Below are 13,643 nucleotides of genomic sequence, written 5' to 3'. Positions count from 1 at the left end.
AATGCAATACAACTCATCCATAAGAGAGAAGGATATTTTTTCCATTTGCAGCCCTTTATTCACTCTTTTTTTCCACTTCAAAAACCAGAATTTTATAACTGGCATAAACATTTCCATTGCATCAAAAAGAACAAAATACCCAGGAATAAACCTAACCAAGGAGGTTACCTATACTCTGAAAACCATAGAATACTGATGAAGGAAATTGAAGATGATACAAAGAAATAGAAAGATATCCCATGCACCTGGACTGGAAGAATCAACATTATCAAAATGGCTGCACTACACAAAGCAATCCACAGATCCAATGCAAACCCCGTCAAAGTACTCACGACATGTTTCACAGAACTAAAACAAACAATTCCAAAGTTTATATGGAACCATAAAAGACCCTGAACTTCCAAAGCAATCTTTTGTAGGTCTTTTTTTTTTTCTCTTACTTCTTTTTGTTCTCTTTTCTTATGCTTTGATGACTAGACAAGTTCCTTTAACATTTGTTGTAAAGCTGGTTTGGTGGTGCTGAGTTCTTTTAGCTTTTGTTTTTTTTTAATCTGTGAAGCTTTTGATTTCTCTATCAAATTGGAACGAGAGCCTTGCTGGACAGAGTATTCTTGGTTGTAGTCTCTTCCCTTTCATCACTTTAACTATATCTTGCCCACTCCCTTCTGGCCTGTACAGTTTCTGCTGAAAAATCAGCTGATAACCTTATGGGAGCTCCCTTGTACGTTATTTGTTGCTTTTCTCTTGCTAATTTTAATATATTCTCCTTATCCCACATTTTTGTCAATTTGATGACTATGTGCCTTGGTGTGTTCCTCTTTGGGTTAATCCTGTGTGGAACTCTCTGTGCTTCCTGGACTTGGGTGAGTGTTTCCTTTCCCAAGTTGGGACGGTTGGAGCAGAGTGAGCAATGGCAGGCAGTGTGTCAGAGAATGACAGGGAGCAGATCCCAGGGTCTTATATGGACTCTGGGACAAGAAGTCCTGGAAGGCTTGAGCAGAAGAGCACCATGACTGGACTCCTTCTGGCTTCCAGGTAGACAAGTGCCTGTGGGCAAGAGCAGACACAGGGAGACCAGTGAGGACCATGAATGTAATGACTCATTGAGAGACGATCTTGCTGGTTGAAGTGGTGACAGCGAGAAGCGGTTGGTCGCCGGATACACTTTAAAGGAGGGCCAATAGCTTTTGTTGATGGATTAGTTGTAAAATAGGAGAGAAGGCAGATTCAAGGATATTGGGTTGCTGGCCCCCACTGAGCCTTGCCTCTGGAGTCATGCTCTTAGGCAGTCCCTTCCTCTTGAATCTGCTAGGCCAGGTGACTTGATTTAAGCAATAAAGGTGGCAAGTGTGATGCTGGGCCAGCTCTGGACCAAAACCTTAGAAAGGTACAGCAGCTTCTGCTTGTGTTCCTGGGAACCTTGAGGAACCTGTCTCGCAGATGGCCCCAGAGAGAGGCCTGGTGCAGAGGGAGAGACTCTGAGTCTCCCGGAGGAAGGACACTCAGTCGGCCAGTCCCCAGCTCACCCTCTAAGCAAGTTCAGCACACCACTGACCACCAGTGAGAGCAGCAGAAAGACTGCTGAGTGAAGCCAAGCCTTGCTGACAGAATTGTGAGCAAATAAAACGGCTACTGCAGTTGAAGCTACTAACGTTTGGAGCAGTTTGTCATGCTGTGATGCACGGAAAAACAGACTCCAGGGAATTTTGGTCTGAGCACCCAGAAGAATGGAGCGACCACTAGCCAGATGGAGAAGGCAGCTAGTTAACAGGCTTGGGGGAAATCTTGGGTGGAAAGATAAAAATCTTACTACTTCTGCATGGAAATGAACATGTTTTTCTTTTCTCTCTCTCTCTCTCTCTCTCTCTCTCTCTCTCTCTCTCTCCTTTTTATTTTTTACTGGAGATACTGGGGATTGAATCCAGGACCTCGCACATGCGTACTCTCCCCTCTCCCCCAACCCGTTTTTCTTCATATAGTAGAACAGGATCCTCTATCTCTGAAGCATTGTTGGATTTTCCAAGGCCAGGAAAGGCCATTTTAGGAGCAACTCTTTGGCTCTTCATCATAATAGCCTCAGCGGAGGGTAAAGGAATTGTTTAGATTTTTTTTTTTTCTTTCCAGCTTGTGAAGCTCTGTTGACAATCAGTGAAACCCCCATGGAGGTTTGAGGCAGAGAAACCCTCACCCAGCTTTTCCGGCTTTACCACTGTGGTTTCAGGGCTTCGACGACTCCAGCACGTAGAGGAGAAACCATGGAGCTTGCTTTCCCTCCTGCTTTCCATAGCTCGTCATGAAGAGCTGCCCTGGGCGGGGCTGATGGGTCTCAGAAAGCTGAGGGCACAGCCTCGGAGGGAGGCCCTTGCCAGGTTTAGATTTAATCCTTCCTGTAGCCGTACACTTCAGAGACAGCAGCATGTGGGGAGAGGAAATCTGCCTGGTCAGTCCAGTCAGCCTGTGGGTCTCTGGTAACAGACATCTTATGAACTTTCCCCAAATTAAGTGCCGGGGAAAGGCAGGGCATTGCTTAAGAATTCTGAACATCCCAGAACAAATATTAATGTAAAAGAATTACTTTTATGTTGCCAACCTCCCACTTACTCATTCCCACCGGTAGCCCACCGTGTTCACTCCCAGCACCTCCTTCCCACACTTAACAAATTTGAGGGAAAGCTTAGAATATAGTCAAAGGAAAACAAATTCATCATACACACAAGGGCTCATTATCTGGCTCCCATCATCATCCCTTTAAGACCCTCCACCCCCTGACCCACCACTGCAACCTTCGTAGGGCAAGAAGACTGGGCTTCACGGCACCAGTGGATTCACAGCATTGAGCAAGGATAGGGTTTCTGTCGGAATAAAGTTGATAGGCTTGACTTAATAAATAGGTTGTTTTAAGAAAAATGTTGGGAGGCACTGTTTACAAATTTAACCGTAAACGTATGTTACATCCGGGCTTGAGAGATGGCATTCTGGAAACAGGCACCATACGTGGTTGTTATAGCTCGGTCATCATGGAGATGTGCTCATGACACAGGGACACTGGCAACACTCTTTTGGTCTCTTCAAGTCTCTTCAGGTCCCTAACACACTTTTGGCCATAATTTCTTCCCACTACCATTAACACAATTCCAGGCCATTTTCTCTAAGGTGTCCATCAATCCTTGATGGACTGGCGTCCTTCAGCTTCTGTTTTTCACCACCTCCTTGAAAGTGTTTGCCTGTCCCCAGCAGTCCGGTGCCTGTCAGCAATGACTTAGTTGTAAACTCCCACCTTTGTGGTACCTCCAGCCGTATCACCTGGAGAATGTTCATCAGATGATGTTATGGATGAAAATGGTTCAACAAAGCAGGAAGAGAGGCCCTAGTGGGGTGCACAAGCAGACTGGTGAGTCCACCCTCCAGAGGAGAGGGACAAAGGCCCACCAAAGCCTCGTGGCCAAGAGTATATGAAACAGAATGTATCTTAGTTTCAAGTTCCCCAGAAGTAACCCCCAAATAAGGAGTCAAGTGCAGGTAGTTCATTTGGGAGATGATTCCAGGAAACACAGGTTTGGGGGCAGGCAGGGTGGAGAAAAGTACAGGGAAGGGAAGAAAGCTAATAGAAGGTGTATTAATAGTCAGTGACCACAGGGGGCAACTGGAGCTTAAATCTCTCAAGAACAGAGTGCAATACATGCATCAGAACCATCCTGCCGAGAAGCCGGGGCGCCCCTTGTGTGTTTCTGCACCAGCCACTGTCCATCACCTGCTGAACTGCTTCTGGGAGTGTGGACACCCTGGCACTTCTGGTCTGCTTTGTGCAGGGTCGGAGCAGCTTTCCAAGGTTCCAGAACAAGTCCTCAGGCACAGAGGTGCAGATGTTAGCCTGTGAACGCTGTCTGGGACTTTCTGAAACAGAAGATCCGCGGGCAATGACAGAGGTAGTTCTAGGACCCCTGCCGAGCTGACGTTCCTTCGCTAAGACTTCACCACAGCGCTCGTGGTGAGGACCTGTGGCCTAAGGAGATGAATGCCGACCGTGTTCTCAGCACCGTGATGGATTTATACAAAAGTATGGGGACAAAATATACAAATTCAACAGCATTAGCTAAACCAGTATTGTATGGGGAAGCTGTAAATGAGGTACTGTGTAAGCCGACAGGTCTGGACAGCTTTTCATATTATTAAGTGAAAACTGCAGGTTACAGAACCCCATTTGGGGGGTTCAATATAATCCCATTTTTGTGTTAGAAAATTTATGCTTAAGAGTCTATAAGGATGCAAGCTAACGTGTTATTAACTCTTGTCTCTAGGGAAGTGGGGTTATGAGTTAAATCTTTTCTTGCTTTTCTTTATCTATTTTCTAGTTTCTAATTATAAGCATGGATTGCTTTTATAACAATGAACAAATTTTTAAAATTCCACAATAATTAAATACAATCTCAAGCTTTGAGACTAGTTCTAGAACTTTTCTAAATCTTCCTTTCTTCCCCCACCTTTCCTCCCTCACACCCTCCATCCAACACTTAGCAGAGTAATCTTGCTTCCCTGCAGGCAACTAGTGTGCAACACCATCACTCTCAAATGGGGGAGATGAGGGATTCGGCACAAAAGGCTTTTGAGCAGCTGTAAGAGATGTCTCCACATCCGCAAACTCCCAGACAAGCACCTCAGATGAGTATTAAGGGCTTGTGTATATGTACTTTGCACACGGTTCTAACAGACATTGGTATCTGAGTTCAGTTCTCATTTGGAAGATAAGAGAGGGCCTGCCACAGGCAGACACACCGGAGGCAGGGAGAAGGGCAGAGGTGACAAGCGAGGACGGAGCCCAGACAAGGCTGCCACGCCCATCGACCAGCACAGGTATTCCGGGCCCCTTAGGGCAGAGCCCACATCCTCCACCACCTTACCGTGTGGAAGACACCCCCATTTCCAAACTCAGAGCAAGAGCACAGTGATGGCTCTGAGGTATCCAGGCCTGGCTTAACTATACTCACGAGAACCAAACATTCACTGCTCAGGCCTTTAGAAGTCATGGAACACAGGCCTGCAGTTAGGAGCACCCACATTAAAAGTGGGCTCCTGCACATACTGCGTCAGAGTCTGGGAGGTGCAAGTCAGACTAAGGAATGATGTTACATCCTTACCTGATTCTACCTTGTCTACTTTTGTGCGAAATTAAGTTGATTTTCTCTGCCAATTTCTCCTGGTTCCCCTATCTCTTCTTTAACATCTAATCTTATAATTAAGGGACTGATACTACACATTACTTTTTTGTCTCCATAATTTTGAGTATCACTTTTTTTCCTCCTGGTTTTATAATTCTTAAATTTAAAAAAATTAGAAATTGAAGAATAAAGCCTTAACAAACTGTCCTTGGAGAGGCTGTGCCCTTTTACACTGACCAGTTTTTAAACTCTTCATAAAAGGGGTGTTTAACAAGCTCAAACTTTTAGATATGAATGAAAAAGAAGTCAAAAGGAGATGAAAGAAATGGCATTCCTGGTAAAATAGTTCAGATGATTTTCAGACTCCAAAGTGTCCTGATAGTTTTATGTGATCCAATCCAGTTCCTGAAAAAACGCTGCCAACAGGTAACAGGTCTTTGAAAGCTTTTGAAGCCAAAGGCTCCCCAACCAGCCAGCCCATCTCTTACTAAGTTCTCAGCCTCATTAAGAATGAGAAACAGATACCACGGCACCAACCTGTCTACGAGAACACAGCGAGACAAATGTAATTGCCTGTATGGGGAACATAAGTCGGCAACTCCCAAATCATTCATATTTACGCCCGCTCCATTTTGGTTGTCTTTCCTTTATAATTTGGCCATACATCGATGTCAAGTGTATAATTTCATCTGAGGCTTTATCAGTCACCGCCCAGAGCCATGATTATATGGTGCAGGGAGCCCACCCCCCACCCCAGTGAGTCTATCTTTAGTGCCTTCTTGATAGCTACTTCATACATATAAAATCAAAAGGAAGCCTTGGTTTTCTTATGTGGCTCCAGAATCACTAAATATAACATTTAGAAGCAATTTATCACTGAAATCATTGAGTTTTCAGCTGCCACTACCATTTCTCAAAGCAAAATACTCTTATTCCTTTCCTTTTTTTTTTTAACTCAAATTACAAAGGACATTTTGGGACCTCTATATTGATCATTTAATCACATATGTACTAAGTTCATCCTTTGTCTTGCTGGATGTCCAGCCTAACGACACAGAGCTAAGACTGGATTCTGAACAATCAGAACCACAGCAAGAGGGATCAAGGTATAACTTCTGGAAGAAGTAACTTTTTATGAAGAAAATAAAAAACAGCTCGCCAATCTAGGCTTCAAAGATAATTTATTAGTCTGAGAAGAGGAGTCACACACTATACCCAGTAATATGCTTCTTTTATTTTTGTGCCTTTTATCTTAAAAATATATTTAAACAAGAAACAAAGATAATATTGAATTTTCCCATAAATTTTGCTTTCTTATTTACAGTGTTACATTGTAAATAACATTCCATTATACACAAATTAAGGACTGTTCATCACCGTCTGTTCTCTTTACATAGTCTCTCGTAATACAGCACCCACAGCACGAGGCTGTGCCGTATTTAAGCTTCGAAAAGCTTGAGGAAAGAAGTACAAACTTCATCAATAAGACTATTATTTAAAAAGGCTCTGACCTTAATTCTCCGTGAGATTGTTTCACTGAAACCATTCTTTGTTAAAGAAAAATGCCCCACAAGAGGGAGGAGAAGGACAGTTTAAGTTACCACAGGATCCACTTAAACTGGCTAACAAATAAAAACACTTCGTTACTATTACTGTTGTCAAGGGGAGCACTACACGGGCAGATCATTTCAACAAGGAGACGGACTCTGCAGCTCAGACACGTGGCATCAGCGACGGTCGGTACGTCTCTGTGAGATCAAAACTGTTTCTTGTAACAGTAGGTTTTACTCGTAAACACATTTTGTGAAGAGGATTAAATCATTCCTGGTCTTGGGTTACACAACAAGGAGGAGTTTCTATTTCATCGAAGGAGAAGCAAGCGCACACACTGCACGTGTGCGCACACACACACTCACACTCACATGCACACTCAGTCCTGCTCATCCGCCAAAGGCCCGTGTGTCGCCAAGCACTAACTACAGCAGCGGTAGTGTCGCTAGCAGTGCCCGAGGCTGCCACAGGACTCAGAAAACGAGGAAGGTAAAAACATCTGACTTCAGTTAAAACCCCCACGAAGCTCAGGTTCTGAAATGCCTCTCGGATGCTCGGCGCTCAGCCTGAAGGTTCAGCTCCCTGGGCTCTCCAGGCGGCAGACCCCACCTTCGATTGCCACGGACTGTCCGGCCACCGCCCCGGGAGGCAGTCTGGAAATGTGAGTCTGCAGAGGGGGAGACGGGAGAACGTTAGAGGTGCCGCCTGTGTCCCCCAACGGGCAACGAAGGCAGAGGAAACACCAGCGCTTCACGGCTTCTCTTTGCTTCCGGGCATCTACAGGCTGTGCTGGTGGTAACTCAGGTGCAGACAGATCCTGTGTGTCCAAATCTGGGAGCAAAAGCCGAGCTTCTGCTACCTGCCCAGCACAGCACCAGCAGCTGGAGACACAGAGTCCGTCCGGGACAGCCACGGCCCCAGTGCAGTCATGCTCCGAAAAACAGTGGTTTTAAGGCCAACTCTATTAAGCACATTAGCTACCTGAAAACTAACAATTCATATACATTTTTTCCTCTAAACGTTCAAAGCAACTGAGAATACCTGATTCATGTTTATTCCCTCAATTTACTCCTTAAAGGATTTAAATAGCTTACAAAGATCAGATCATTCAACAACCTCAAGTGGGTGAGGCAATGAAAAAAAAAAAGAAAAAGAACTTATAATTATGTTAAAGACAGGTGTGAGGTTAACACAAAATCTAGCCTGAGTTCTGAACCCATGCTAGAGGTCAACTACTGCCCTGTCTGAGCTGGCTGGTGGCCACGACCAGACAGTGGGTCACGTGGTGTAATGCGATCACAACAGACCGACTGCTCCAAGGAGAGAAGTGTTCCTGGCACTGAGTCCAAGGAGCCGTCCTCTCGTAGGGCTTCATACGCAGTAGACACTGCATACAGTGGACAAGTGAAGACACCAGTTGCACAAACAGGAGTTTGGTAGGGCTAAGCGTTACAACATTACTCGGAGGAGGCCGGCCCAGGGGGAAGACAGTAAAAGGCCTTCCACAAGGGGTCAGGATGACGTCAGCCAGGAATTCCTTTTTGATGGTCTGGCTTAATCCAGGGATAGATAAATGTCAGGGTTTCTAAGAACAGAGGGACTACATATCCTTCAGGTAATCCTCTCTGATTCTGCTTCTCCACCAAAGCTTTTCCTAAGGACTGAACTGTGGGGAGTTCAAGTCCCAGAGTGAAGTCGTTGGAAGCAGCTGGTGAGGTGGCCAAGCCCAGGTTGGGTCTGACAGCCTCTCATGCAACCAAAAATGAAGCAAGCATATGTTTTAGATGGACCAATGGGGAAGCTGACTGGTTTTAGCTTGAGGGTGGACACTGTTCTTGAGTCTCACTGCACAAGTCCTATTAAAGTAGATGACATAGGTCAATGATTTGGAAAGGTCAGGAGAAAAGGAAATGCTCTCTGGGTACTTAGTTTTTCTGTGTGCAAGGAAGGAAGCAACCTGTAACCTACGGGGGGAGGTCTGTCGTCTTTGGGATGGACAGCTGGGCGAGGTAGTTTCTGAGGTATCTCCTCGGAGGTGAGTGACACTGAGTTCGCTCACCAGGCTCATGCTTCTGGGAACCGTGTCTCAGAATCTGGCCTCGTGACTGCATCTGAGAGTCATCCTTGGGGCTCACCACAGGGATATATTATACTCAAGAAGTCCACAGTAAGACAAACTTGTGGATCTTTTGTTTCTTGTAATGTCTCATTGACCTAGTGGGACATGTTTGAAGAGGACATGCTGTTTGGTTCTGCTCCCCAGTGCCCTTGTCACATCAGGCACAAAAAGCTCAAATCCACAGTCCCCAGGGCTCAGTGGGAATGGGGCCCTTTTACTCTTTCAGGAACTCATTAAGACGAGGTCAAAGACTTTTTTTCTCAGGCATCATTCATCAATTAAAAAAAAAAAGTTCTTCAAAACGAAGATCCCTGAGAGAGTAGAAGTCCCTTAGTCTATTTCATCCCTAATCTCACCCTCTTCAGCCATGAACACAGTCACACAGCTACGACAGGGAACAAGGATGTGGAAAACAACATGGCGGTTCCTCCCAAAATTAAACACAGAATTATCATATGATCCAGTGGTTCCACTTTAGGGTATAGAACCTAAAACAAGTAAAAGCAGGGACTCAAAAAGGTATCTGTACACAATGCTCACAACAGCATTAGTCACAACAGCCAAAAAGTGGGAAGCAACCCAAATGTCCATCAATAGATGAATAAATAAAATGTGGTCTATACATACAATGGAATATTTATTCGGCCTTAAAAAAGGAGTGACATTCTGACATATGGTACAACGTGGATCAACTCTGAAGACACTATGCTAAATGAAATAAGCCTGACACAAAAGGACAAATATTGTATGATTCCACTTGTACGAGGTACCTAGAAGTCAAATTCCTGGAGGCAGGAAGCAGAATGGTGGTTTCCAGGGGCTGGGGGGAGGCAGAAATAGGGAGTCATTGTTTAACAGGCACAGAGTCTCAGTCTGAGAGGTGAGAAGTTCTGGAAATTGGTGGTGATGGTTGCAAAATACTGTGAATGTACTAAATGCCATTGAACAGTACACTCAAAATGGTTAAAATGGTGAGGAGAAGACGGAGAAGATGGCGGAGTAGAAGGACGCTCGCAGGTCACCCTCTCCCACAAATACACCAAGACCCACATCTACAGACCCACTCAGCCAACCAGAGCACCTGTGGAACTCCGACAGAACATTGCCCTCTTCAAAAGATAAAGACGCCAAAAATCTGGTAGGAGAAAAGGAAAAAAGAAAGAACAAAAGGCAAAGCAGCGCGGGACGGGTCCCGCGGGGAGGGAGCGGCAGGGGAGGACTGGCGCTCGCTCTCTGGGTCTCCCCTCTCCAACTGAGAGGCCAGCGGGACGGAGGAGGAGCCTCCGAGGCTCGGATCTGTACAGAGAAGCCCTTGACTAACAGAACTAAGTTAAATGGGCACAGAGCGTCCCCCCGACACCCAGCCTGAGACGCAGGCCGGCAGCGGTGGGCAGGGCCAGGCTGCACAAGCAGGGCGGAGGACGGAAGTGGCTGCACGGAGGCAGCCCCGGGGGAACGCAAGGGGCTGCGCGCCGTGGCTGTGGGTGCACAGGGCAGAACAACCTGGGCCCTCCGTAAAACAGCAAGGTTGATGTGCTCTCGGGGGAAGGGTGCACACCCCCATCTCTGAAAACCCGCGGAAAGTTTTCGGGGGAAGAGAGGCGGGGCTCAGGCACAGCCACCATATCCTCCGCGCTAAGCACTCAGGCGGGGGCGGGGGCGAAACCTGCATCCGCACGGAAGGGCTTAGCAGCCTCAAAGGCCAGACTGAGACTGGCCTGCAGCCCAGGGCAGATAGGATCCTTCCATCCTGGTCCCTCAGAGAACTTGCTCCACAAAGACAAACAAGGAGCTGGGTTTTGGCTCGGAGCAGGGACAGGGCTGTCCCTCGGTCTTCCCCGAGCCCACCCGCGGAGCGCCGACCAGGCCGGAGCGCGCAGCCGCACAGAGCAGCGGAGCTACCGGCGGCGGCGCAGGTAGAGCGAGAGCGGCCCCCCGCCTTTTGGGCAGGAACACAGCCCCTGACCGAGGTGCTGGGAGGGGGCACGACCCGCCCTCCTACCCGGCCAGTCTGCAACATCTGACTGCGGCATCCGGAGGGGCAGCGACCCGCCCGCCCACAGCAGAGAGCTGCACCTGACCCAGTGTTAGGAGGAGGTGCGATCTGCTTGCCAACAGGTGCTGGGAGCAGCACAGAAGAGGGCGCCAACAGAGGGCCTCTGAAAACAGCAAGCTGAGCTTCCAAAACAGGATGAAGACAGAAAGACTTCACATTAAAAGCACGCAGATTCCAGGAGAACACCGACAACCCCCCCCCTTTTTTTTAAATCTGTTTTTACCTGTTCTATTTTCTATTACTCTCTGAATCTTTACTTAATTCATTTCTATTTCTCTTGGGTTTTGATGCCTGCTATTGATTAGACACAGGTTTCAAATACATCTATTCATCTCCCACCCCCTTTTTTGTAAAGGTTTCAAAACGACGTCTCAACCCGATTAATACTCTGCTTCAACTCACTCTTCTATTATTCATTATACACTGTTTTCAAACCCTCTTTCTCCCTTCTTTTAAAATTCTTTCTCTCTATTTTTTTTCTGTTTTTCCTAAGTTCTATTCCTAAATAGGCATCAGATAGATAAAATTCTTAAGGACCAAAATAAACAACTGATACTCCGTAAACCACAGTGCCAAAGAGGTATGAGCAAGATGAAGAAGCAGAAAAACCTTTCCCAATTAAAAGAACAAGAGAAATCCCCTGAAAGAAAGATCAACGAAATAGACATCGATAGCCTACTAGATCAAGATTTCAAAAAAGGAGTGATCGAATTGCTGAATGAATTAAAAGAGATAGTGTTTAGAGATATAAAATATGTCAAAAATGAAATTGAAGCTATAAAGAAGAACAAAGTAGAATGGGTAAACTCATTGACAGAGATGAGGAATGATCTAATAGCTGTGCAAAGCCGACTAGATAATGCAGAGGAACGAATTAGTGATCTAGAAGACAGGGCAATAGAAAGCACCCATTCAGAAGAACTACAAGAGAAGCAAATAAAAAATAATGAAAATAGCATAAGGGACCTATGGGATAATATAAAGCGTCCCAATCTTCGCATAATAGGGGTCCCAGAAGGAGAAGAAAGATCAAAGGGGATTGAAAAAGTTTTTGAAGAAATCATGACTGAAAACTTCCCAAACTTAAAGAAGGAATCAGATATCCAAGTACAGGAAGCTCAGAGGGTCCCAAACAGGAAGAACCCAAATAGACCCACACCAAGACATATCATAATCAAGATGGCCAGAGTCAAGGATAAAGAAATGATTCTAAAGGCAGCAAGAGAAAAGCAAAGAGTAAGTTACAAGGGAACCCCCATAAGGCTCTCAGCTGATTTCTCTACACAAACACTACAGGCCAGAAGGGAGTGGCAAGATATATTCAAAGTCCTGAATGAAAAAAAGATACAGCCTAGGATCCTTTATCCAGCAAGGCTATCCTTGAGGATAGAAGGAGAAATAAAGAGTTTCACAGACAAAAAAAAAACCTGCAGGAGTTTAGCAACACTAAACCCATGCTAAAAGAAATATTGAAAGGGCTACTCTAAATAGAAAAGCAGCAGGATGCTACAGAAATGAGAAACACACAACTGGAAAGGTGATAACTCATGAATTACAAATAAAGTAAACATGAAATTATAAAAGAAGACATACAAATCACTGAGAGTGGGAGACGGAGGCAGGGAAATATAGAATATATTTTTTTCTTTCTTTTTAAAATTTTTTTAACAGTAGGATGGGTTTGAGATCATGTTACTATCAGTTTAATAAAAACAATTATAGTAATGGGTTGATAGATTTACAAAAAAGGGTAACCACAAGCCAAAAACTTACAAGGGAGTCACAAAAATTAAATAAAATCCATGATAATACAAAGGAAAATTACCAAACCACAAAAGGAAGAAGAAAGGAACAAAGAGGATGTACCAATTCAACTGCAAAGATAAGTTCAAAATGGCAATAAACACACATCTATCATTAATTACTGTAAGTGATAATGGACTAAATGCTCCAGTCAAAAGACACAGAGTGGCAGACTGGATAATAAACCAAGAACCTTCAATATGCTGCATACAAGAGACCCACTTTAGGGAGAAGGACACATATAGATTGAGAGTGAAAGGATGGAAAAGGATATTCCATGCAAATGGAAAAACCAAAAAAGCAGGTGTTGCAGTACTGATTTCAGACAAAATAGACTTTAAAACAAAGGCCATAAAGAAAGATAAAGAAGGATATTTTATAATGATTAAAGCAGTGATACAAGATGAGGATATTACACTTGTTAATATATATGCACCCAATATAGGAGCACCTAAGTACATACAAGAATTACTAACAGAGATAAAGGGGGATATCGATGGGAATACAATCATAGTTGGAGATTTTAACACTGCATTAACATCACTAGACAGATCTTCAAGACAGAAAATAAACAAGGCAACAGAGAAATTAAATACTACAATAGAAAAACTAGATTTGGTGGATATTTTCAGAGCATTACACCCCCCAAAAATAGGATATACATTCTTTTCAAGTGCACATGGAACATTTTCCAGGATTGATCATGTACTTGGGCACAAAAGAAACCTCAACAATTTTAAGAAGATAGAAATTATCTCAAGCATCTTTACTGACCACAATGCCATGAAACTGGAAATCAACAATAGAGAAACAAAGGAGAAAAAAAGGAAAGCGTGGAGATTAAACAATATGTTATTGAAAAAAAAATGGGTCAATGAGGAAATCAAAGCTGAAATTAAAAAATACCTTGAGACAAATGATAATGAAAGTACAACCACTCAAAACCTATGGGACACAG

The 13,643-nt window shown here is 44.6% G+C and overlaps 1 protein-coding gene across 3 annotated transcripts in view; it reads right to left on the bottom strand.

The window, feature by feature from the left end:
- The window catches only part of TASP1 (taspase 1), a 261,040-nt gene that overhangs the window by 28,736 nt on the left and 218,661 nt on the right, over positions 1-13,643 (bottom strand). For 2 of the 3 annotated variants that reach the window (XM_074347859.1, XM_074347864.1), the window contains one exon: positions 6,371-7,374. The exons of the other annotated variant lie outside the window; for it this stretch is intronic. In XM_074347859.1, coding sequence (XP_074203960.1) covers positions 7,282-7,374 — 93 coding nt within the window. In that variant the 3' untranslated portion in view covers positions 6,371-7,281. Of the gene's footprint in view, positions 1-6,370; positions 7,375-13,643 lie in introns of those variants that run through there. 3 annotated transcript variants of the gene reach the window in all.

This window comes from Camelus bactrianus, chromosome 19 (genome assembly GCF_048773025.1).
Source record: "Camelus bactrianus isolate YW-2024 breed Bactrian camel chromosome 19, ASM4877302v1, whole genome shotgun sequence".
In the NCBI taxonomy this organism is placed as follows: domain Eukaryota; kingdom Metazoa; phylum Chordata; class Mammalia; order Artiodactyla; family Camelidae; genus Camelus; species Camelus bactrianus.
This window is presented reverse-complemented; position numbering and strand designations above follow the sequence as displayed.